Genomic DNA, 26,372 nt, shown 5'->3' with positions numbered 1-26,372 from the left:
GTGCCAGTCAGGGCTAACTAGAGCTCCATGGCCCAGGATCTTTCTGCAGGGACACCTGTCTAGGTAAGGGTGAGTCCACCTGCCTAGAGGCAGGAGAAGAAGGAGCATGACCCTAAGAAGCCCTGGTCACCTGGGGAGACCTCTTTCTCTGCCTGCCTAGGCTTTGCAGCTCCAAAAAATGCTGAGTGTAGATGTCTCGCTCATTGCTATTCCAGACAAGAGCTCTATTGATATTCAAGGAAACGCTCTGTGTAGAATCTTCCTCTGGGAAGGGAGATGGGAAAGATCTGTGTTTTCAGGTCTGTTCCTCTGGCCCTGTGGGAGTGAAGCCCTGTTCCAGCTTTTCTCCTCCCACCCTGAGGCCTCCTTCTCAACCTCTGAAGCTGGCCTTGATCTCTCCAACCCTCCATGGCCACCTCTCCCGCCCCCAACCTTTTCCACTGCACCCAAGGAGAGACGGATGGAGGAGGAGGGCATGGGGTGGTGGGTGTCCCTTCCAAAGGCTGGGGGTTGCCCCTTTGCCTCTGGAGGGCACTGTCAGCCCTGCCTCTCCCTGAAGCCAGGCAAAGGAGGGGGTGCGGGGTGTAGGGTGGGGGGAGAACAACATGGTAACAAGGTTTCAAACAGCAAATGCCTTTGTTGTGTTCAGCCCGTGATTATTATCCAAGCAACAGGCAAAGGCAGAGAAGGAGAATGTTGAAGGCTTGGGGGGGTGGGAGGGAAGGAGGGAGAGACGATAGAGGAAGATAGAAACTGCAGGGAGAGCTCGGTGTTACCCAAAGGGATCCCAACTGTCTGGCATGGCCCTGGGGTTTAGGGTGGGAAGTCTTTCCCCTTCACTCCCCTCTGGCTCTTCCCAGCTTAGCTTTCCCCTCTGCCTCTGTTCTCTACAACCCTCTCCCTCCCAGGACCTTGGACTGTGTCCACAACAGAGCCTGAAATAAGAACGTGGGTTTGTTGTGTGTCCTTGGCACCCTGATGCCAATATCAACTCCCCTTGGCCGAGGAGAGGCTGCCTTGGGCCTACATCCCTGCCTCGGCCAGCCTGATAAGAGCTGGGTACTTCCTGCCTGGTATCCCTCCCTTGGACCAGAGCATCCTGCACGGGGTCCACCCTGAAGAAAAGTAGACGGGTACCCCCCCTCCATGGCAGGTCCCCTCCCCTCGCTTACTGCCCTCTCTGTTCCTGTATGAGGCTGAACAAATAGTCATTCTCCTAATAATGGTATGAATATTTGTGTGATACCTATAAAGCATCACACCTATTAATATATACATTTACATGTTACCTCGAGTTCTCACAAGAAGCCTATGGGCAAATATGTGGCTGGCATTATTATGTACAAATGAGGAACAAAGGCTCCAGCCCATGTCTCTTGCCTTCACATCTAGGACTTACACTATACCAGGTGGTCTTGCTGAGTCCTGACCATATGGGCAGTGTCCACTACTTACTGTTTTCACCATTTTACAGAAGAGGAAACTGAGACTCGGAGAGAGAAAGTGACAAAAGGTGCTCCTAGCTATTAAATGTGTCACCTGAGACTTGGATCTAGGTCTGTGATCCTGAAATCCAGAGTTCCTTTTACTGTGCCATAATAACAACAACAACAATAATAATAAACAATAAGTGCTTACTTGGTGCCTGAGTTAAAATCTGGTCTCAAATACTAGCTATGTGACCTCAGATAAGTCACTTTACTCCATTTCCCTCCCTTTTCTTCATCTGTCAAATGAGCTGGAGATGAAAATGACAAAGGACTCTCAAGTCTTTACTAAACAAATCCCAAATGGGGACACAAAAAGTCAGATTTGACTGAAAGTGACTGAACCACAACAATTGTGCCAGGAACTCTGCTAAGTATTTTACAAATATTATTTGATTTTCACAATCACCTTGGAAAATAGGGGTTATTATTATCCTCATTTTACAAAAGAGGAAACTGAGGCAGAGAATAAATGGCCTGCCCAAGATCACATAGCTAGTAAGTATTTGAGGCTAGATTCAAACTTATCAGGCAATCTATCCACTGTGCCACTGAGCTGCCTGCTTTGTAGCACTGGGCAAGGCATTTAGCCTTACTGAAATTAATTTTCCCATATGTAAAATGGCATTCATGATGATTAAAACACCATCTTCCCAGGGTGGTTGTGAGAAACAAATTTTGTAAGCCTTAAGGTAACATGTAAGTAAGGGCAGCTAGGTGGTTCAGTGCATAGAGAGCCAGGCAGTCTTGGATTCAAATCTGACCTCATACCTCTTAGTTATGTGACCTTGAGCAAGTCAAAGCCTGTTGCCTATTCCCTACCATTCTTCTGCCTTGGAACCAATACTTATTTAGTATTGATTCTAAGACAGAAGGTAAGAGTTAAAAAAAAAAAAAGATAACATGTAAGTGGTTAAGATAACATGTAATTCTGGTTTTATGAGTCTAAATCCAATGGTTTTCTGGTCCAGTGACTAGGCTGCCAAGAATCCATGGGAGGGGAAAGTAGTAGGGAAGGGACCGTGACAGGTTGAAGGATTGAGTAGGAACAAATTACAGAAAGAAAAAATAATGACCGCTCTGAAAGGCCTGGCCCCTTGATTTCTGGTGTTAGAGCTGAAAGAGACCTTAGATTCAGCAGCCCCTGCATTTTATGGCTGAGAAAACTAAGACCTCAAAAAGCCAATCAACTTCCATTAGTTTATATGTTTAAGGAGTCCTTCCTCTTTCCTGCTTCCAGTTTTGAAAATGAGATGGTAGCCTTAAGCCTAATGCTTCCATTTTATTCTCCTGACTTGTAGAAGTTTGGGGTCCTCCTTCCCCAAACAGCAAATGATTGGTCCTCCCCCCTCCTTTACCCTTTTCTCTTTCTGACACGGGAGGCAATAGGGCTAAGTGAGAGGAGTGGCATGGGAATTTCAGGCTGTGAGCTACCTTACAGTGACCTTCATATTTGTGCTTTACCATAGACTGATTGCCCGGGAGATGGCAAAAATCCATGCCATCCATGCCAACGGCTGCCTGCCCAAACCTGGCCTGTGGTCCAAAATGTACAGCTATTTCACTCTTGTCAAGGATTCTTTCAACTCCAGGTAAATAAAGGAGCCATAGTCAGGCACCCCTGTCCTCCCCTACCCACATTATTGCTGGGTAAATATTTCTGGGTAAAATTCGGCCTAAGTTCCTCACCTTGAGTGGGTTTGGGAAATTAGAGCCTCAGACCCAAGAGAGTCCCAGGACCAAAGATGGTAGACCCAGAGAAATTAAGTCATTTTCTTCAGCTCATAGAGGTAGGTAGTAAAGCCTCAGAGTGGGCTAAGGCTGATTTTCAACTATTTTCCACACCTCTCATTTGAATCCAGAGGCTATTTGCTTGTCTTTTGCTAGGGGTGAGCTGGTTGGAGAGACCATGTCCAAGTCAGGGTCTTACCTGAATGACAGCTCAAATCTTTTTTGACTTTAAAAGACTTCTCCTTTTCAAGGTCTTTCATCTCTGGTGAAATGCCATCCGGTTTCAGGCCTTCAGAGCAAGACTGAGGTCAGGAGAAGGGTCTCTTATTTTACCCAAGAAGAATAGAAGTCAAGAGAATTTGGTGAAGGGACTTGTCCAGTCACAAACAATGAGTCAGTGATTGAACCCAGGTCTTCTGATGGGCTTTCCCCTACATTGATCACTTAGATAAAATCCTATGACAGGAGAGTAGAGATGAAGCAGGAATGGGATCCTCCAACCAGCAAGCCTCTTTCCTTCCCTTTTGAACTTCTGTATGCCTGGGTTCAAATCTCACACACTTCCTAACTGTGTGACCTTAGGCAAATCACTTAACCCCATTGCCTAACCCTTAGAGCTCTTCTGCCTTGGAATCAAAGATGGAAGGTAAGGCTTAAAAAAAAACCAACAACAAAAAACTTCTGTCTACCTGCACAGGCTAATTGTCCATCTCATCTCCAGGCTCTAAACCTTACCCATCTCAGGCAGACAAGTAATTCTCTCTTGTCCTCTTCCTTCTCTAGGGAAGGAAGTACCACTATCTGTCTGCTGTATCCCACCCAGTCATGAGGGTCCTCCAGCTTCTAAAATCCTTTCCCAATCTATAACCCTAAGGCTCCTACTAATCTCTCAAAACCCTGTTTTCCCCCTTCCTACATCCCCATCACAGGGAGAGAAAGGAAGAAAGAGGCTCCCTTTTTCCCCCAGACAGCAGCCTCCTCCTTTACCTCTTCCCACATTTAAATAGTTGTGTTTGCAAAGCACTTTCCTTATAACAACTCTGTTAATTGGATAGTACACATGTTATTATTATCTCCATTTTACAAATGAGGAAATAGAGAACCAAAGAAATGAAGGACCTTGATAGCCCATGGTCGCAGCTTGCAAATGATGGAGGCTGATTCTCAATGAGAAGTCTCAAGCCAATTTCTCTAGGTTCAGCTCTTTTTTCCCTCTTTACTCTATTCCCTCTCATAGATAGCTCCCTGTCCAATCAGGTTCTTTGACTCAAAGGCACAAGAGAGAGAAGGGAGAGGAAGGAATATGTGAATTGGAGAAAGAATCATTAATGCCATCCCCACTGTGACTTTGTCCCAGCCTTCAACCATGGATGACTTTATCCAGATCATCCCACTTAATCATTAACAAGCACTGATTTAAGGACATTTGGTCTTGGGTGGCCTTGAAATGTCACTGTTGGAACAATCCTAGCCTCTCTCTCTCTCTCTCTCTCTTCCCTTGTCCTTGTATGTCTCCTATTTCAAATTCCTTTCATCCTGTTAATGGGGTGAGTGCTGAGGGAGGGGGGCATCCTTTCTCCTCTCAATGACTAGAAAAGAATAAGAATAATAGCAAATGATCAAAGTAGTGCTTAAACATTTGCCAAGAGATTTTATTTTATTCTTGGAAACATAGAAATATCAGTGTTGAAAGACAACTTGCAGATCATTTAGTCCACCTTTCTAGGTCCTCCTGAAATTGTAGGGTGAAATCCAGAAAGGCTGAAATAAAAATAACATATACCATAAAATAAGGAGCTTCAATTTTATTTGGGATGCAGTGAGGAACCCTTTGATCCAAGTGGTGATAAAGGAAGACTAATCTGGCCTTGCTGGTGGGGACAGATTGGAAGGGATGAGGGACTGAAGGGAAGAAAACTAGCCAAGAGGCTATAACAATCTCTCCGAAGAGAACAGGTATAAGTCTGAGTGCAATTCAATTCAACAAGCATTAATTAAGTTCCTCCTAGGATTAAAGCATTGGATGAGATGCCCTAGAAGATACAGCAATAGATGATATAGGCCCCCATCTTGAGGAGTTAATGGGGGGAAGAGAGACAAGTACACAAATAACTATGTGGGGGAGGAGAGATCAAGACAAGGGCAAAGGGGAAGGCCAGGCAGAGAGCCAGCAGAAATTGAACTAGAGTGGTGACAATGATATGGGCAGGAAGGGACTGTTTTGAGAAACTTTTCAGAGCTAGGATAAACACAGTGTAGCTACTGGTTGGGGAAAGCAAAGAGGAGATTTGAATTTTTGAACTGTAGTGACTAGGAAGAATAGTGATTCTGTTGATAAAAACCAAGGATTCAGGGGGAGGCCCCAGTCTGGGAAGGTAGTAAAGTCTGACTACTGACAGGAGGCCTACAGGCAGGCATGAGCTCATCCCCAGAGAAGAATCCATCCAACTGTAGGGACAGAAGCCCTTCTTTTCTGCCACTTCCTGCTTTGGAGATACCTTCACTTAGCTTCCTTGGGTTCATAGGTGAAAACAGTACTCATTGTCTTGAGGTTCCTCTTGGAATAGCTCCAGTTCTTTGTGTAGGATGAGTGCCAAGGGTTTTATAACTTTTTGTATCCCCTTTCCTGCCCCTCTCACCCCTCTCCCTGGCTGCAAGAGTAATACTTTTCCACTCAGTGTGTTACTATGGTAGTGATGGATACTAAAGTTGCCAAACCTACAACCCTCAAATAGATGTGAGAAGGTCAAAATGGAAGATGGTAGACCCTTGGCCCAGTGTTTCCAAATGCTCAATGGAGAAGAGGCAGGATCAGCTTCAGAGTGCAATGCAACTGGCTGGAGGGCTAAGCAAGTCACTTTGAGCCTTCTTTAGGTTTCTGTTTCCTGCTCCAGCCTGCCTTCCTCCTAGTGTATGTGTGTTTGTGGGCTTGTATGTGTTGGTTTGGGTGGTGGAGGGTTATGATCCCAAAGTCCCTATCTAGTAAGTCTCTAGAAACCACGTGTCCAAAGCTTTGTGGGAGGCAAGGGACAATAGTGACCTAATATCCCTGGATACTTGGTCCAGTGGCTTGGCCTCCTGGGGATATGCCATCCTCAAGAGGTCACGCACTGTACATACACTGGAGGGAATCCAGAAAATCAATCCTCCCCCCTTTCTTCTTGTGCTCAACTGCCTGGGAAGATAAAACACAAACAAACAGATCCATGAATCAAAGAAAGACCACGTTTAGTTATACTCACCCAAGTCTCCTCCCCTTCACTGATTGGTTCACTCTGAACTTTACTGGGATGGGGTCAGATATTTGGTTTTACACTGTACACAAACCAATGTGCTTTTCTAGGAGCCAGAGTCCAGGGCATCCAACCTATTCAAACCCAACCTAATTTCCAAATGATTTTAGACAAACGGGAAGAAGGTATTCTAGATTATTCTGAAATTGACCCATCAAATCCACTAGACCAAAAGGAACCTAATTGACATCTCTTTGTCCCTATAGTCCAAGAAGTGTTCAACTGGGCTTCTGTTGTCTGTAAAATAAGGGAATTGGACTAGATGACATCTTACGGTCCTTTCAATTCGAGCATGACTGAATTGTCAACAAATTCAATTTAACAAACATTTATTAATCACCCATCTACAAAGCACTATGACAGGCATTGGGTATAAAAAGATGACTTGCTCTGTCCTCAAGGACCTTATATTCTACTTGGGAGGAATATGGTAAATGCACAGATAAGTATATGTTGTTATTGTTCAATCATTTTTTTCAGTTATATTCCAATTTTTCCTGACCCCATTTGGGTTTTGTTGGCAAAGATACTGGAGTGATTCACCATTTCCTTCTCCAGCTCATTTAACAGATGAGGAAACTAAGGCAAACAAGGTTAAGTAATTTGCACAGGATCACCCAGCTATTTTTTAATTTAGGGACATATTTGAACTCAGGTCTTTCTGACACCAGGTCTGGCACTCTATCCATTGTGCCACTTTGCTACTCATATGAGTACATATAATTTGGCAAAAGAGAAATCCAAAATGCTCAAGGAAAAATTGAGGTGAGAGAAAACACTTTTATTTGGGAGGAAAAAGGAACACATTTTGGATGAATTGGTGTCTCAACTGAGCCCTTAAGGAAGAGAGAGATTAAGTTACACTAAGAAGCATGCTCCAAGCTTCATGGTATGTCCATTTAGGACTAGCCTGGACCAGGGTATCTTTTTCATTGGCAGAAAAAAGTGAATCATTATAATTAGGCTAACCTTGTCTCTTCATAGTGTATCAAGAAACTCATGTTTTCTGCCTTTTCATTATAGTTATTCTGTTCTTGGTTGGGGTTTGGAAGAAGGCTTGACTTTCGTTTCTTTTCTTTTTTTCCTAAGGCTCTTATCTTCTGTCTCAGAATCACCAATTCTAAGGCAGAAGAGTGGTAAAGGGCTAGACAATTGGCGTTCAGTGACTTACCCAGGATCACATGGCTAGGAAGTATCTGAGGCCAAATTTCAATGCAGGTCCTCCCAATTCCAGGCCTTGCACTTTATCGACTGTGCTGCCTAGCCGTCCCCTGACCTTTCATTTATAATACTCTCCCAGATCTCACTGCCTGTCCTCTCTTAAATAATACAACAGCTTAGATGTGTAGAACCCTTCATAATATTCAAAGTACTTATGTATTTGTTGTCTCATTTGATCTTCACATTAGACCTGTAAGATGGGCAAGGGAGTCATTAGAAAGATTTATTTAATTGATTAATTAAGAGAATTTTTCCATAGTTACATGATTCATGTTCTTTTCCTCCCCTCCTTCCTCCCTCCCAGAACCAATGAGCAATTCCAATGGGTTTTACTTGTGTCATTGATTAAGATCTATTTCCATATTATTGATATTTGCACCAGAGTGATCATTTAGAGTTTACATCCCCAATAATATCCCCATCAATAGCTGTTTTTCTTCTGTGTTTTTGCTCCCACAATTCTTTCTCTGAATGTGGATAGTGTTCTTTCTCATAAGTCCCTCAGAATTGTCCTGGATCATTGCATTGCTGCTAGTAGAGAAATCCATTACATTTGATTGTACCACAGTATATCAGTCTCTGTGTACAATGTTCTCCTGGCTCTGATCCTTTAACTCTGCATCACTTCCTGGAGATTGTTCCAGTCCCCATGGAATTCCTCCAGTTTATTATTCCTTTGAGCACAATAGTATTCCATCACCAACATATACCACAATTTGTTCAGCCATTCCCCAATTAAAGGGCATCCCCTCATTTTCCAATTTTTTGCCACCACAAAGAGTGCAGCTATGAATATTCTTGTCCAAGTCTTTTTCCTTATTATCTCTTTGGGGTACAAACCCAGCAATGCTATGGCTGGATCAAAGGGCAGACAGTCTTTTTTTTTTAAAATTTTTTAATTGATTAATTTAGAGCATTCTTCCAGGATTACAAAAATCAATGTGGATAGCATCTTTTTCATAAGTCCTTCAGAACTGTCCTGGATCATTGCATTGCTGCTACTGGAGAAGTCCATTACATTCGATTGTACCACAGTGTATCAGTCTCTGTGTACAATGTTCTCCTGGCTCTGCTCCTTTCACTCTGCATCAATTCCTGGAGGTCATTCCAGTTCCCATGGAATTCCTCCAGTTCATTGTTCCTTTGAGCACAATAGTATTCCATCACCAACATATACCACAATTTGTTCAGCCATTCCCCAATTGAAGGGCATCCCCTCATTTTCCAATTTTTGGCCACCACAAAGAGTGCAGCTATGAATATTCTTGTATAAGTCTTTTTCCTTATTATCTCTTTGGGGTACAAACCCAGCAGTGCTATGGCTGGATCAAAGAGCAGACAGTCTTTTATCGCCCTTTGGGCATAGTTCCAAATTGCCCTCCAGAATGGTTGGATCAATTCACAACTCCACCAGCAATGAATTAGTGTCCCCACTTTGCCACATCCCCTCCAAGCAGGCAGTCTTTTAAAGCCCTTTGGTCATAGTTCCAAATTGCCATCCAGAATGGTTGGATCAATTCACAACTAAGGGAGTCATTATTATAACCATTTTACAGATCAATAAACTGAGGCCAGGAGAATGAAGTGATTGACCCAAAGACATATAGCTAGAGACTGGATTCCAGGTCTCTTGGGACTCAGTTGAGTGCTATTGCCTTCCATTACCCTACTCTGTTCTTTTTTTCAAACTCTCACCTTCTGATTTAGTAGCAATTCTAAGATGGAAGGTCAAAGGCTAGATAAATAGGGTTAAGTGCTTTGCCCAGGGTCACACAGCCAGGAAGTGTCTGAGGTCACATTTGAACCCAGGTCCTCCCAGCTCCAGGCCTGGCTCTCTATCCACTGAACCATCCAGCTGCCCTTCCTCTACTCTCCTAATCCTCCCTCATAATTGACCTCACATCCTATTGAATTAGACTTTCCCAGAGCATACCCAGTGTGGAGGTCCTCGAGCAGGAAATGGCCTGGCTGAAGGAGCACCTTTCGCAGCTGGATTCTCCCATAGTATTTTGCCATAATGATCTGCTTTGCAAGAACATCATCTATAATGAAAAGAAAGGTGGGCATCACTCTGGCCTCTCGCTTTTGGGCTGGGGAGGGTCCATGGGGGGAGGCAGAAGCATCTTGGTAGCAGAGACCTTTGGTAAGGGTGGCCAAGCACAGGAATGAAAGCAGGAGCTCTCAGCCTGCTGCAAAGGGCAGTTTGAGGAAAGCACCCTGTCTGTGTTTCCTTCCATTCTATGTCTCAATGCATCCTCTCCTCTCCCCTTCCTTTCCTTCCCCTTCCCAGTACCATCCTCCTCCTCTCCTCCTCCCTCTGCCTCTTCATCCACAAAGGATCTTAGGAATATGGGTTGGAGTAGATGTCCCTTCTGATGCTGAAATGCTCTGATTCTGAAGTCATCTTATCGATCCCCCTGCCTCCAGGCATATATTTTAAGACCTCCAGAGAAAGAATCCCTCCCTTTCCTAATAACAAACCTCCCTGGTAAGGATGGAGATTATTTCTAATCTTAGTCATGCTGACTGCTTGTTTTTAAAGTGGGGAAATATTAAGGGGATCATAGAATCATAAATCTAGAGCTGGAAGGAAACTCAGAGGCCATTAAATCCAACCTTCTCTTTTTATAGATGAGGAAACTGAGGCACAGGGGAGGTCAGTGACGTGCCCAAGGTCAGTCACATTGACAGGAAGCAGTAGAGGCAGGATTTGCACTCAGAAGACCTTCCTCCACACTGAAGGGAAGGAACTTTTGAATCTAGAGAGAAATCGAGAAATGGCCCTGGAGCCCTTTGCTGGAGGGGCCAGTGAAGGGGTAGGGAAGATGGCGGATAGGGCAAGAGTTGAATCAGTATGTGAACTCTGTGGCCCCTGTGCTGGGGCCCAGCGTGTGTGGGTGCGGCACCTACTCTGAGCATTTTGGAAAGATCTCCCTGCTCCTTCCTGATCTTTATCACTCCTCCTGTGTTACACCGCTTTGCAGGTCACGTCAGATTCATAGATTATGAATATGCCGGCTACAACTACCAAGCCTTTGACATTGGCAACCACTTCAATGAGTTTGCAGGTAAGTGAGCAACCAACCAACAGAGAGTCTGTCAGAGTCCGGACTAAGGGTTGGTAATCTATGCGGCTACATGGAGGGCTAGGAGGGACATTTTTTCTTTTCTTTAAAAAAATATTAAATGAATAATATGGAAATAGGATTTGAGTGATAACATATGTATAACCCAGTGAAATTGCTTGTCAACTCTGGGAGAAGAGGGGAAAGAGTAACCATAGAAAACAATTTTAAATAAAATATTATATATATTTATCCTATTTTTCCAGATTCTGTGTCAGTATAATTTTTCATAATTGTTTTCTGACATTTTGCAATCCATATTCTCTCCTTCCCTACCCTCTCTTCCCCCCTCCCTGAGAAGGCAGGTAATATGATATAGTTACATATGTACTATGATGCAAGATGTATTTCCATGGCTGTCATGTTGTGAAAGAAGACATATCACCTATATAAGAAAAAATCTCATGAAGGAGATAAGTGGTCTGCTTCATTCATTCAGCCTCAGTCAGTTCTTTCTATGGTGGTGGATAGCTTTTACCATTTTCTTGCAATAGTCTTGGATCCATACATTGATGATAACAGTGAACTCATTCATAGTTGATCATTGTACTATTATGGACAACTTTCTCCTGGTTCTGCTCACTTCACTTTTTTCTTTAAACCCTTACTTTCTGTCTTAGAACCAACACTAAGAATTAGTTCCAAGGCAGAAGAGTGGTAAGGGTGAGGCAACTGGGATTAAGTGACTTGCCCAGGGTCACACAGCCTGGTGTCATCTGAGGCCAGTTTTGAACCCAGGACCTCCCTTCTCCATCCACCTTCCTGTCTGTGCTCTCTTCACTTTGCATCACTTTCTAGAAGTCTTTCCAGATTTGTCTGTTTTTTACATTTTTCATGATTGACCTTCCCATCATTTCTTAAGATACAATAGTATTCCGTGCAATCACATACCAAAGCTTGTCTGGTCATTCCCCAACTGACGGGCATCCCTTCGCTTTCCAGTTCTTTGCCACCACAAAAGAGCTGCCATAAATATCTTGGTACAAGTAGGTCCTTTCCCTCCATCTTTGATCTCTTCAGGTTACAGATCCAGTAGTGGTATGACTGGTTCTGTTCTCTAGGATGACACATAGCACATCTAAGCCCTCTTTCACAGGATAGACTTTCAAATACTCAAAAACAGTTACAATCCCTCTGCTCTTGTCACCCATCTTCTCTTGTCCTGACGAAACATCCTCAGTTCTTTCAACTAAGCCACAAACGATATGGCTTCAAGACCTTTTGTCATCCTGGTCACCCTACTCAGGACACTCCAGTTTAGCAATATCCACCTCAAAACTGGGACACTTGGAGCTGAATATAATAAGGGGAAAAGAAGGAAATGAGAATTTATGAATTGCCTATTGTGGGTTAAACATTTTTTTTTTTAATGTCTCATTTGATTTTCCAAACAACCCTTCAAGGGAGATGTTCTTTACACTTTACAGTTGAGGAAACTGAGGCAAATAGAGGTTTGGTGATTTGCCCAGGGTCATACACAGCTAGTAAGTATCTGAGGCTAGATTTCAATGTGAGTCTTCCTGATTCCAAGCTTAGAGCTCTATCTATCAGGCCACTAGTTACCCACCCCTATAGTAAATCAGGTTTGATCTAACCAGGACTATCACCTCCCAGTTCTGAGAGCTCTGCTTCTCTTAATATAGACCAGGATCACATTTGTTGCCTTTTTGTTTTTTAACTTCCATATTAAATGGCTGACTCATGGAAGTCCACTAAATCCCCAGACCTTTTTTATTTTTTTAAACCCTTATCTTCCATTTTAGAATCAATACCAAGTTCTGAGTTCTAAAGCAGAAAAGTGGTAAGGGGTAGGCAATGAAGATTAAGTGACTTGCCCAGGGTCACACACCTAGGAAGTCTCTAAGGCCAGACTTGAACCCAGGACCTCCCTCTCCAGGCCTGGCTCTCCATCCATTGAGCCACTTAACTGTCCCCCATCCCCAGATATTTTAAAAACAAACCAAGTCTCTTTCATCCTTTGCTTGTTGATTTTTTGAATGAAAGTTGATTTTTTTGAACCCCAGTGTAAGTTTTTACATTTATCCCTGTTGACTTCCATCTTATTAGATTTAACCCAATGTTCTATCCTGTCAAGATCTTTTGAATTCCAATTTTGTCATCCAGTGCTAACTATCCCTTCCAGTTTCTTTAACATTTGCAAAGAATATAATATCTTTCTCTTTATTTTATTTTTGTTTTTTCAAACCCTTATCTGCTGTCCTAGTATCAATTTTTTTAAACATTATTTTATTTGGTCATTTTCATTCATTGTTCTCTAGTATCAATTTTAAGAGAGAAGAGTGGCAAGGACTAGGTAATTGGGGTTAAGTGACTTGCCCAGGGTCACATAGCTAGGAAGTATCTAAGATCAGATTTGAACCCAAGACTTCCAGATTCTGGCCCTAGTGCTCTATCCACTGTGATACCTAGCTGCCCCATATCCAAGTTTCATAGTACAAGGTCAAGCACAATTTCTGGCTTCCCCTCTTATAGACCTCCTGCCAAGTTGAAATTGAATCATTAATGAAATTCCTTGGGTCCAGCCATTCAAACAATTCAGCATCAGCTTGTCTGTATTATCTTCTAATTCTCTATCTTTTCCATGAGAATAGTATGAAATTCTTTATCACATGCTTTGCTAAAATCTAAGTAAATCTAAGTGGCTTAGTGGGTTGAGCACCAGGCTTAGAGTCAGAAAAACCTGAATTAAAATCCAGCCTCAGATCCTAGCTATGGCACCCTGGGCAAGTAACCCTGTTTGCCTCAGTTTCCTCATCTGTAAAATAAGCTGGAGAAGGAAATGGCAAACCACTCCAGTATCTCTGACAAGAAAAACCCAAATGGCGACACCGAGAATCAGATATAACTGAAATGACTGAACAACATCAAAGTAAACTTCACTCCCCAATCTACTAGTACAGTGGCTCTGTGACAAAAGGAAAATGAGATTAATCAATCAATAAACATTTATTAAGTGCTTTCTATGTACTGGGCACTGTGCTAAAGTGCTAGATCAGCCTGCTATGACCTGTTATCTCAGAATCCAAGGCAGCACTTTATAATCACTACTTCCTTTTTTAGACATTCACTTACCATTTCTCTCCCTTTTTTTTAAATCCTTACCTTCTATTTTAGAACTAATACTAAATAGTGGTTCCAAGGCAGAAGAGCTATAAAGATTACAAATTGGGGAAACGGAGCACGTAGAAATTAGTTTCTCTCTGCTAGGAGTATAATATTTTTATGAGGTTTATTGAAGATTAAATATATAAAGAAAACACAAGTAAGAAAAGCACGTGTCTAGGCCCAGAGAGCCTATTCACGACCACTCACATCTTGCCTGCTAGGTGGAGAGCCGAGTCTGCTCCCAAGCGGAAGTAGCAAAGAAGACAGAGCCTATTCACAACCAGGTTAAATACCCCATCTTGCTCTTGGCCCAGGTGAGGTTTCAGTGAGATTAGAGGGCATTCTGGGGAAGTGGAGCAAGGACTTCTGGGGATTGAAGTCCTGGATTCAAGTCCATTTTTACAGAGCAGTAAAGGCTAGGCAATGGGGGTTAAGTGACTTGCCCAGGGTCACACAGCAAAGAAGTGTCTGAGGTCATATTTGAACCCAGGACCTCCCAGCTCTCTATCCACTGAGCCACCTGGTTGCCTCTTACCATCTCTTTAATGATCCATTCCAGAATGTCCCCAGGAATCAAAATCATAGTCAGTGGGCAGCAGTTGGCATACTCCTTTTTTCCATTCTCTACTGTTTTCTCTGTATTATTGGTAGTGACCCGGCCATCACCCACCAGTGCTTTTAGGACCTGCCCATGGAGTTCACTCAGGCCAGGCATCAAGAATTCCTCAAGGACAGCTACGTTCTCTCTGGCTTTATTTACTCTCTTATCTCAGCATCAACTCTCTACTAACATTGTTTTTGTTTTTATTTTTCTGGCCTGTCTAGTCCAAAAGTCATTCTTAAGAGAGAAAACAGGAGCAGAATAAAAATGGAGCAAGTCTTTCTTTCCTGCCTTTTCAGGTCTTGCTGACCCACATGCTCCAAGCAAGGCGCCTATTTCTTTGATTCTCCTCTTTTTCCAATTATCGTTTTAAAGACAAACAAACCTTCGTTATAGTTCTTGGCTCCCTCTGAGTGTTAGGACTTCTAGAACTAATTCTTCTTGGAACCCTTCCCTTCTGTCTTAGAATGGACACCAAGTATTGGTTCCAGATTAATAAGGTCTGGGCACTGGGGTTAAATGGCTTCTCCTGGGTAAGATTTGAACCCAGGACCTCCCAACTCTAGGCCATTGCTCTCTCCTGGCTTTCCCCAACCTTTCTCAGCCTCTTTTGCTGAATCATTATCCCTCTTGAATCCCTTAAGTGACCATATCTAAGAAGGCTCCGTCCTGGGGCTCCTCGTCTATCTATGTTCTTTATCTCTTTTAGTGTTCTCAGCAGCTACAATGGAGCCAGCTCTCCAGAATGGAACCACTCTCCAGATTACCCTTAGCTCTATGGATCTGGCCCTAATCTTCTCCTTGAACTTCAGGTTCTTACCACCAGTTGCCTTCTGGTAGAATCTCAACTTGGATGTCCCATAAGAATCTCAGACTCGGTATATCTAAAATGGCACTCATCATCTTCCCCTCCTTAATACCTCTTCTCCAAGTTTTCCTGTTGATGTTGAAGCTACCACCTATCCTCCTGCCCATCCAGGCTGACATGTCTAGTCACCCTTGATATTTCTTCCTCACTATCCTCATTCTCAGGCTAGTCAGTTGCCAAGTTTTATCAAAACTTTTTTTTAAAACCCTTACCTTCTGTCTTAAAATGGATTCTAAGCACTGGTTCCAAGGCAGAAGGGCTAGGCAATTGGGGTTAAGTGACTTGTCCACAGTCACATAGCTAGCTTATTTTCCATGAGATTTCTCTATTATTTCCTCTTGGATTTTGTTATAGATTTTTGAGGATTTATTTTTGAGCCTGTGATTTTATAGAAAGTATTCATTCAATTGGTATCTTTGCTGATCTTCCAGGATTAAATTTTTTTCTTTATCTTATTCCAGTAATAAATTTACACGTAAGCTTTCCAAGGGAAAAAAAAAGATTTGACCTTGAGACTCTCCTGCTCAAGAATCTTCAATACCTCCCTCTCAAATAAAGACAAGGGGGCAGCTGGGTAGCTCAATGGACTAAGAGCCAGCCCTAGAGATGAGAGGTCCTAGGTTCAAATCTAGCTGTGTGACCCTGGGCGAGTCATTTCATCCCCATTGCCTAGCCCTTAAGACTCTTCTACCTTAGAACCAATATTGGTGGTTCTAAGGTGGAAGGTAAAGATTTTTTTTTAATTACAATAAAATAAAAAGACAAACTGCTTAAGCCCTCCCCAATATAGCAGGCTCCACCTACTGTTCCAGACAATACATATTACCCTTTCACAAACTTTTCATTACAGACACACTGCCATAAACAAGCTGTTCCTCAAAGTAAATATTCCACCTTCAGATTCTTTGCTTCTTCCCCAACTGTCTTCCATTCCTGGAATATATTTCTCTCCTTTATCTAATTCCTCAGAATCTTTGGCTTCCTTCAAGGTTCAACTCAGCCTCTACTTCCTAATAGAAGCTTTTCTTGATTCTTTCCATCATTAGTCCTCCCGCCTCCTTAAATTCTCCTGTGTTACTTGTCTATGTCCATGTTATATCCTTCCAACAGCATATATGGTCTTGAGGACAGGAACTATTTCTTCTCCTCCTCCTCCCCTTTATATTTCTAGTACCAACAGAGAACAGAGAACAGTCATTTAATATGTCTTTGTTGAATTCCATTGAATTGTCTGGAGCCAAGATGGAAGGAGTCTAGGGGAACAGTTTAGGATTGTGGAGGAGGATGAGGTTTTTCATAGGTCAGAGGGACAGCCAAGGCAAGAAAGGGCAACATGTTCATAAGAAACAAATAGTAAGTTTTTTGGCCAAAGTGGAGAGTTGTCATAGGAGTGAAGGACAAGAAGATGAGAATGTAAAGATGAAGCATGTAACAGTACAAGAACCTCAGTTCAAATCTCACCTCTTTCACTTTCTACCTGTGGAATTCTGGGCAAGTTCTTTTACTTCTCTGTGCCTTAGTTTCCTTATCTGTAAAATGAGGGGAGTTTAGACTAGGTGACTTCCAAAGTCCATTTAAACTCCAGAAATATGATTCTGTGACAGGGCTTTGAAATACATACTGATATGGAGGGTTCCCTCCTCTGTCTTGGGGACATCCAAGTGGCATAGCAGATAGAGGGACAGACCTGGAATCAGGAAGACTCATCTTCTTGAGTTCAAATCTAGCCTCAGATACTTACTAAGTGGGTGACCCTGGGCAAGTCACTTAACTCTGTGTCAGTTTCCTCATCTGTAAAATGAGCTGGGGAAGAAATTGACAAACCACTCCCCTGTCTGGGGACACTGGAGTATTGTTGTTTGGTTGTTTCAGCTCATGTCCAACTCTTCTTGATCCCATTTGGTGTTTTCTTGGCAAAGATAGTTGAGTGGGTTGCCATCTCTTTCTCCAGCTAACTTAGAGTGAAGACGATATCTATTTGGGGGGCCAATTGGCTGATATTGTCTATGAGGGAGGCAAGATTTTATGGCTGGAAAAGCCCTGACTCTGGAAACAACCAATCTGGGTTCACATTCCATCTTTTATGCTTCATACATGTGTGATTTTACACAAATCACTGCTCCCTGGGCCTGAGCTGCTTCATCTGTCAAATACAGGGATTTGGACTAGCTGACCTCCAGCTCTACAATTATGAGATTAGTAGAACCAAGGCATGGGAGTGGGGATCTGATTTCACAGGTGAATTGGGGGCAAGATGAGGTGATCTCTGAGGTATTTTTATCCTTCTGCCATTCTGAATTATAGAAGACTCCAGGAGGATGATCCATACTGAGGAAAAGGGAAGGCAAAGTGCATAGAAAAGCTTGCCCACTTGGGTTCAAATCTGGTCTCAGATACTTCCTAGCTGAGTGACCCTGGGCAACTCACTTGACCCCATTCCCTAGCCCTTAACACTCTTCTGCCTTGGAATGGATGCACAATATTCTAAGATGGAAGATGAGAGTTTAAAAAAAAAAAGAAAAGAAAAACCAGCCCAACCAACTGGATTCCTCTAATGTTACTTGGCTCTCCTGTTTTTTTGCCTGAATCTAGGCACCATTGTTTATTGGGGGGGGGGGGGGAGAGAGCAAGAGAAGAGAGCAAAGTAGCAATTACATCTGAGTGAAGGCTGCCATTCCCCAGCCAGCCATTTGCTCATCAATAATCACTTCTTAGACAGCTCACAAAGAAATGGGGCCAGTACAGGAGCCATAGAGCTTCCCTTGCTTCCTTCCCTAGGCTAGTAGATACCAGCCGATCAGGTGGAGGGAAGGATGTAGGAGATCCTTATGTCCAGCCTGGCACCAGTGGTGGCACCATGCCCTGCCAAGCACTCAGCTGCCATGTAGAAAGACTTGCCTGGGCTGGGAGGGGGAAGGATAATTCCCAAAGCATTTTAATCCCTTCTCTCGCCCACTGTATGAGCAAAGTTCACTTGGAGTTTACTCAAAGGGGGCAAGTGATTTGAGTTGTGTCCTGATCCTAGCTTTGGCACGGAGGTTAAGGGACACTGCGGAGAGAGAAGCCTGGTGACTGCAGTGTTGGAGAGAGGGATGAGTGCTGGGCAGAGCAGCTGAGGTTCTCAGCATGGTACAATTTAAAGGTCTGAGTTCTGGGTTCAAAAGCTGGGTTCTAACATCAATTTTGCCATTAGTTAGCAAATACAGTCTTGGGAAGGTCATTTCACTCACTTGACTTCCCTAAGACTCCTTTTTAACATCCGTAACATCAAGATTAAACTAAACCAAGTCCTGAGGTCTCTTTTAGTTCTTTTGTTGTTAAGTTGTGACTCTTCATGAATTCATTTGGGGTTTTCTTGGCAAAGACATTGGAGTGGTTTGTCATTTCCTTCCTCATTTTACAAATGAGGGAACTGAAATAGATAGGGTTAAGTGACTTATTCAGGGTCACACAGCTAATAAGCATCTGAATCTAGATTTGAACTTAGCAAAATGAGTCTTCCTCACTCCAGGTCCAGCACTCTATCTGCCCCTAACATCCTCTACTATTCTGGAGACTTCATAGAAGCTGTGATTCTGGGCACTGCAATTCCTGAAACTGGATTTTTAGAGTTGAAAAGGACCTTAGAGAGCATCCCTAAACCCACCTGGGAAATAAGAGTACCCCCCCTTCCTTCCTTCCTTTCTAACCTTCACCCTATCCTAGCTTTTCAGCCTCTTTTTTATATATTGTCTTTCTCTGTTCTTCTGAGAGCAGGGAATTGTCTTTTGCCTTTCTTTGGGTTCCCAGTACTAAATTCAGCTCCTGACATATAGTAGGTACTTAATTAATGTTTTTTTGACTGACTATTAGCCCCATTGCCTTGGCTCTATTAGACATCAGGCAGCAGGTCTAAAAGAAAGGGAGTCCCAATCCCTCCAGAGCAGCTAGATGGTGCAGTGGATTGAGTGCCAGACCTGGAATCAGGAAGACATCTTCAGGAGTTCAAATCCAGCCTCAGACAATTACTAGTTGTGTCAACCTAGGTAAGTCACTCAACCTTGTTTGCCACCATTTCCTTACCTGTCAAATGAGCTGGAGAAGGAAACAGCAAACCAACCTAGTATCTTTAGCAACAAAACCCCAAATAGGGTCACAAAGAGTCAGACTCTACTGAAATGACCGATCCACTACAATAGTCCCTCCAGTCCAATATATTGAGTCTCCTGCATATAGGAACCTTGATCTAGAACTCAAAGACACTTCAGAAGTCTAATCCAGCCCTCTAATTTTACAGAAGACGACTTTACAGCCCTGAAAGTGACTTGCCCAAGGTTATACAGAGAAAGAGTAGAGCTAACATTTGAACTGGTCTGGTAATGCCAGGTCCCATACTCCGAAGTTAGATCTTCTCACTTCTCTGTGTTGTCTCTTTATGAAGCTAGGAAATCTTTGTGTTTTCCCCATTCCTATCATGTACTCAGAGTCCAGTGACCATCATAAGGGCTATAAGAGGAAGTAGTAGAGGGGAGGAGGAGGGAAAGAGGGGGAGGAGGAATGGGGAAGTGGACATGGTTAGTATAGATTCTTCACACTCTGTAGTTTCTTTCTCTCTTTCCCTTTCTTTCTTACTTTCTCTTTTTCTCTCTTTTTCCTTCCTTTCTTCCTCTCTCTTCCCCTTTCTTTCTCTCTGCCTGTCTTTCTTCCTTCCTTCCTCTTTCTTTTTTCTTCCTCTCTTTCTCTCTTTCTTTTTCTTTCTTTCTTTCTTTTCTTTCTTTCTTTCTTTCTTTCTTTCTTTCTTTCTTTCTTTCTTTCTTTCTTTCTTTCTTTCTTTCTTTCTTTCTTTCTTTCTTTCTTTCTTTCTTTCTTTCTTTCTTTCTTTCTTTCTTTCTTTCTTTCTTTCTTTCTTTCTTTCTTTCTTTCTTTCTTTCTTTCTTTCTCTTTCTTTCTCTTTCTTTCTCTTTCTTTCTCCTTAACTTCCATCTTAGAAGGCAGAAGAGCATCTAGGTGTCTCAGTGGATAGAGAACCAGGGCCTGGAGATAGGAGGTCCTGGATTAAAATTAGTCTCAGACACTTCTTAGCTGTGTGACCTCAGTCAAGTTACTTAACTTCTCTTGTTCCCTTACTCCATTTCTGTTTGGAACCAATACATATTATTGATTCTAAGACAGAAGGTAAGGGTTTAAGGGAGGAAAAAGTAGTAATCCTGAGATAGAAGGCAAGGGTTGAAAAAGAAAAGAAAAACAATGTCCTTAGCTTTTGGGGAAGAATGCAAGGTAAGGCTAAGATGTTGGAGACATTGTTTTTGTAAGCTAATGGAACGGAGCTAGTATAAGGGACCAGATAAGGAAGAAAAGCCTAGAGAATACTGTTTTGCCTAAGGCCTGAACAATTATGGGCATGGTCCTCAGACTGAGGTTATGTTTCCAAAGCCTAAGGAGGTTGAGGCAGTAAAGGGACAGGAATGGCAATCCCATCCTGCTCAGGAAGGCTCAAGAATGTGGGCCACTTCTCCCAAGTATCCTCCAATGAGCCAGGGCCTCTGTCTCCTAGGTGTGAATGAGGTGGACTATAGCCTGTACCCCAGCCGGGAGACTCAACTGCATTGGCTGAATCACTACCTGCAGGCCCACAAGCAACTCTGCAAGGAAGGCTGGGGTGGGACGGCTGTGACCCCCAGGGAGGTAGAGAAGCTCTACGTACAAGTCAACAAGTTTGCGCTGGTGAGAGCCTACACCCTGGATAGAAGATAGGAAGCACTGGTTATCCTAGATGGCCTATATGGTGGTGTAGTAGCAAGAATAGAAACCTGAAATTGGGTGATGGGGTGGGAGGTAATAACGAGGAAACAAGCCTAAAAGAAATTGGATGAGGGGCAGCCAGGTAGCATAGATAGAGTACCAGGCTTTTGGAGGTCCTGGATTCAAATCTGAACTCAGATTCTTTCTAGCTATAAGTCCCTGGGTGAGTCACTTAACCCCAACTGCCTAGACCTTGTTGCTCTTCTGCCTTGGAACTAATACACAGTATTGATCTAAGACAGAAAGTAATGGTATAAAAAAAAAAGAAAAGAAAAGAAATCGGATGAGAACTCCCTAAAACCTGTCTAAGCTCATTAATGCATGGACAATTTGTAGCCGCTCCAGTTCTGGAAAGGGTCATCAGGTTTCTATGCCTTTGGGCAGCACCATTCCCACCTCACCTCCAAGAAGTTAGGTTGTCTCATTCCTTGAGAAAGTCTTCCAGGGAAGGAGATTTCCCTACAAACCTTCTTGGCTCCTGTGTTTAGGGAGGCTTTTGCCAACCAGAAATAGCATGTGATCCATAGAGGACAAAATTCTTTGACCCAATGGGTAGAGGTTGCAGGGCATGAATATCAGACTGGAGGGCCATCGGAGCTGGGCAGGGAACATTCCCCTGAGGGCTATGGCATTGGCTTCCAGGAGGGACCTGCTCTCTCTGTACTGTGTCAGGGGAAGGAGCCTAGACATCCTGTCCCCATGGGATCATGAGATGTAGCCCTGGAGAGGGGCTTTGAAATCATAGTGTGGCCGTCTATTATTTTATAAATGAGAGAACTGTTGATTAAGCAAACTAAAATGACCTCTCAAGTAAAAAGAAGAGCCAGAATTTGCATCTAGGTCCTCCAACCCTAAACTCACTAATCTTTCCATCACACAGTCCTACCTAAGCCAGCACTAAAGACCCCAGAGACTGAACTTCTCCCAGTTTGACTCTGAGCCAACCTTCTGTGTTTGTCTTATGTTCTAAAGGGAGGGTGCTGGGGGGGAGAAGGTAGATGAACACCCTGACCTTTTCTGCTTCTTTCCCAGGCCTCTCACTTCTTCTGGGCATTCTGGGCTCTCATCCAGAATCAGTTTTCTACCATCGACTTTGACTTCCTCAGGTGAGTGGGCAAGGGACAAAAAGAGGTAGGGAGGGAGAAAGGTGAGAAGGGAGGGGATTGGAGGAAGGAAACTCCCCTGGCCTGGGAGGGTGAGCCAAGAGGCATCCATCCAGGGAGAGGAGACCTAATGAATGGGTCATCTACTCCCTACTCCCATCCTGATCCTTCCCCATCCAAGGTTTTGGCCCTTTCCCCATTTGTAGAATAAGGGTGCCCTTCTGAGCTCTGGGAAGCCCTTAGGAGAAAGAGCCAATGGAGCTGGAACAAGACAGCCCTCCCTTAAAAGCCCCTGCTTCCTCCTGCTCTCCAGCCCCCTCTTCTTTGTAAGAAGAACCTAACTCTGGCAGGCAGTTCACTGGCCAGCTCCCAAGCCAGTGTACAGAATCCTAACATGGCAGCATTTCAGAACTAGAGGGAGTTTGGCGGATTATGAAGGAGCCTGAGGAAAGAGGCCCTGAGAGATGGGAAATGACTTGTCCAAGACCACACCATTAATAACTAGCAGAGCCAAGATTCAAACCAAGTTCTTTGACTTCTAATCCAGTACATTTCCATGCTATTTCTTACAGAAACTATCCATGAGGGCAGCTAAGTGGCTCAGTGGATAGAGAGCCAGGCCTGGAGATAGGAGGTCTGAGGTTCAAATATGACCTCAGACACCTCCTAGCTGTGTGACCCTAGGCAAGTCATTTTACTCCCAATTACATAGTCCATGCTGCTTTTCTGTATTAGAATAGATACTAAGACAGAAGGTGAGGGCTTTTTGAAAAAGAAAAAGGAAACCATTCATGCTGGTCTAATTCAGTCTCAAGATTTATCCCAGCTGTCCTGAAACTCTGGCCAATGTTTTCTTCCCATTGCCTGACAATGCTTCCTTTGATGAGACTGTGTGACCCCCCCACCCCCTTTCCCTGACCTTAGTCCTCAAAAGTCTAGTTACTGCTGCAGGAGGTGATTTCTGCTTTGGAGTGGGGGGTAATAGAATCCCAGTGCTGCCATTGATCAGCTTTGTGACCTTGGCTAAGTCATGCCATAAGCTCCGAGATCTAGAGCTAAAAAGGAACTCGTTATTTTACAGACAAGCAAGCTGAGGCTCAAGGAGGTTGTGACTTTCCCAGATAGCATCACATAGGGAGCAAGCAGAGGGGAGAGACTATTTGAACCCAGGTCTCTGACTACAGTCACTATTCTTTCCTTGTATCAAGCTATCCCCTGATCTCTCTGGGCCTCAGTTTTCCACTTTGTAAAATAAAGAGGGACGGACTTAGACGGTCTCTAAAAGTCCTTTCTTGTTCTGTCATTCCTAGACTCCCTCTGAGAAGAATCATATAAACTAATTATTAGACTGACTTAATTATATATAATGTCATTATATAGAACACAAATAGGATATGTAATTATGACTTATAATTAGGATATTCTGCATCATATAACACATATAATAATTCTACGTAACTATATTCCAGCATTCCTATCAGCCTCCATCCTCTCCCCCCTGGTGAATACTTCCAGTTGAGGTTCAGAGACAGGGTTTCCTTTATCCTCTTCCACTATTTCCTCCCACCCTGCCTATCCTTGGCTTGTAATGTAGGGGCTGAGTGAGGAGAGGAGGAGTATGGGTAGGCAGGATAGACAACCCCCAAGGGAACAGTCAGTCCTCTAGGTGAATTGTGGGAAAAGACTTTTTTTTTTAATAGAACTTCCATACATATATACTTACACATACGTCGACGTGTGCATGTGTCCTTCTATGCCTCCACATCTAAGTCACTCTAAAGACCTCACGATTTTAATGCTTGAAAATTTTGCTCTGAGGGTCCCATAGATGTATGTTCTCAGATACATCAAGTTGTATGTTAGTAAAGTCTAGTTGTGTGTGGATGATAGCTTCAAGCATCCTTTGGACAGTATACACGAGGGGGCGCCATTTTCAAACTTTAATCAGTCTCTGGTCCAGAGTCAGAAGAAAAACCACTCCTCTCATTTTTGTAGATAAGGAGCTGCAGGTGGGTGACCTCAGGTCCCTCAGGAAACCTGTAGTAGTCAGGATTCAAACCCAGAACCTCTGACCCCAAACCCAGAGTTTCTAATTCTAGGGTTTCCAGGGCTTCCCTGAAAGGGGCACTGAGAAGGGAAAATGAGGAGCTTCCATGAGATGTTTTTACTGTTTTCCTGCCCTCCTCACCCATTCAGGGCTTCCTCCAATGAACCTGGGGAATCGTGTGCTTTAAGATTTATAAAAGTCTTTCTTCACAACATCAGGAGGCAGCTAGTACACATATTCTTGTTTCCGTTTTACAGATGAGGAAACTGAGGATCAGATGAAATGATTTGCTCAAGAATTTATATCCCCAGAACTTAGACAGTGCCTGCCACATAGTAAGCATTTAGTAAATGCTTTAACTGGCTGATAAATGTCAGAATTGGGATTTGAACCCTTTTTCTACTCATTCCAAGGCCAGGGCTTGTAAGATGATGCCAAGTTCCCCAATGCCCTCCCCAGGTCATAGATTGGAGTACTTTGGTTGGCAATATGGTAGACGATGCTGTTGTAATCCAACCTCTGATGATGGAGGATTGTGCATGGTGACATTTGGGGCCATGATTCTGGAATCCCCTTGACTTCCTCCCTGATACCAGCCCCTACTCCCTGTCTCCTGGCAGATATGCGGTGATCAGATTCAACCAATACTTCAAGGTGAAGCCTCAGGTGTCGGCCTTGGAGATGCCAAAGTGACCGGCCTCCTGCCCTGTCCTCCCAGCCAGACCTGCTCTCCTCAGGGCCCCTGCTTGGTTCTGGGGCTCAAGCCTAAAGGGGCAGAGAAAGAGGGATGCAGATGGGGTCTCTCCGGTGGGGCAGTCAAGAAGCCCACGCTGCCGGCCCCAAATTAATGCCGTCGTAGACCTCGCTCCCCCCTGTCTGGCTTCAGCCTCTGAGGCTGATGGGACCAGCTCAGGGTACCCTTCCCTTTCACCCTCCCTTTCCCAAACTTTGATGGGGGGCAGGGGAGTGCCTGTAGAGTACCAGGGATGAACAACCTTGTAGGACAGGGATCAAGACAACCAATGGGAACCAATGGGAAACCCAAGAATCCTCCCAACATTACCCAACCCTCATCCCTCTTTGCCATCAGGGGTGCCTTATTTGTGTATTGGAACCTGCTCAGCTTGGATAGAGGGGAGAAAGGGCTCCTTTCCACCTCCAACGCCCATATTCTCCAACTCTACCCATTCCCCCTACTCCTCTACTTTTCCCAAGCAGTGACGAGCTCCATTACTTACAACTAGCAGCACACCAACATACCATGTGTATAGGTGTACATATCTTGGATGAGGGGAGCCTGGGTTGGGAATGGCCCCCCAATCAGCAGCCTTATCTGATTCTCTGGCACTCTTCCACTCTTACTTAATCCAGACCCAATTACTGGCTCCCAATCTTACCCCGCCTCCAACCCAATTTCACTATTTCCTCACTCAGGTCCTGGGGTTTATGTTCCCTGCCCCTTGTGAAGGCCTAGTGACTAAGTGTTGGATACCTCGCTCCCAAACTGCCATCACACTTGGGATTGGCTGGGGGAATTATGGGGTGCTATTAGCCAAAATCTAGGTCAGTATCTCACTTGCCTTGATCCTCCCACCCACAACTCCCCCCTTCCAAGATGCCTCCTGACTTTGTATTCCTTGAATACACTGGACCTGAGTTAGAGGACCCTCTCACTTTGGGGGTGAATCCTGGGCAGTAGGGCAAAAAGGGACATATCCCAAGAAAGCCCCAGGAGAGCCAGGGAATTGGTGGGCCCCCCTGGTTAGGATCTGGCCTGGACATAGGTAGGGGATGTCCTGACCTCCTGAGTTCCTTTGCCAACCACCACTTCCCCTTAGACAGCAATTAGATCTCTCCCCTGCCTCCTTCCTGACCCCAGGGCTCCTTGGGGGACCCTTCTCAGCTCTGGCACATAAAAGTCATTGAGATTTGAATGACCATGACTTTGTTCTCCATTAAAATGGCCACTTGGGTTTCTGGTGCTGCTCA

At 43.9% G+C, this 26,372-nt stretch overlaps 1 protein-coding gene across 5 annotated transcripts in view; it reads left to right on the top strand.

Moving 5' to 3' along the window:
- The window catches only part of ETNK2 (ethanolamine kinase 2), a 32,398-nt gene extending 6,026 nt beyond the window's left edge, over window positions 1-26,372 (top strand). Inside the window, exons 5-10 of one of the 5 annotated variants that reach the window (XM_001370507.5) lie at window positions 2,957-3,079; window positions 9,649-9,791; window positions 10,717-10,800; window positions 20,986-21,155; window positions 22,266-22,339; window positions 25,004-26,372. In XM_001370507.5, the coding sequence (XP_001370544.3) occupies window positions 2,957-3,079; window positions 9,649-9,791; window positions 10,717-10,800; window positions 20,986-21,155; window positions 22,266-22,339; window positions 25,004-25,076 (667 nt within the window). In that variant the 3' untranslated portion in view covers window positions 25,077-26,372. Of the gene's footprint in view, window positions 1-2,956; window positions 3,080-9,648; window positions 9,792-10,716; window positions 10,801-20,985; window positions 21,156-22,265; window positions 22,340-22,908; window positions 24,065-24,640; window positions 24,660-25,003 lie in introns of those variants that run through there. The other 4 variants (XM_056815767.1, XM_007481199.3, XM_016430089.2 and 1 more) reach the window with 4 other exon arrangements.

This window comes from Monodelphis domestica, chromosome 2, assembly GCF_027887165.1.
Source record: "Monodelphis domestica isolate mMonDom1 chromosome 2, mMonDom1.pri, whole genome shotgun sequence".
NCBI lineage: Eukaryota > Metazoa > Chordata > Mammalia > Didelphimorphia > Didelphidae > Monodelphis > Monodelphis domestica.
This window is presented reverse-complemented; position numbering and strand designations above follow the sequence as displayed.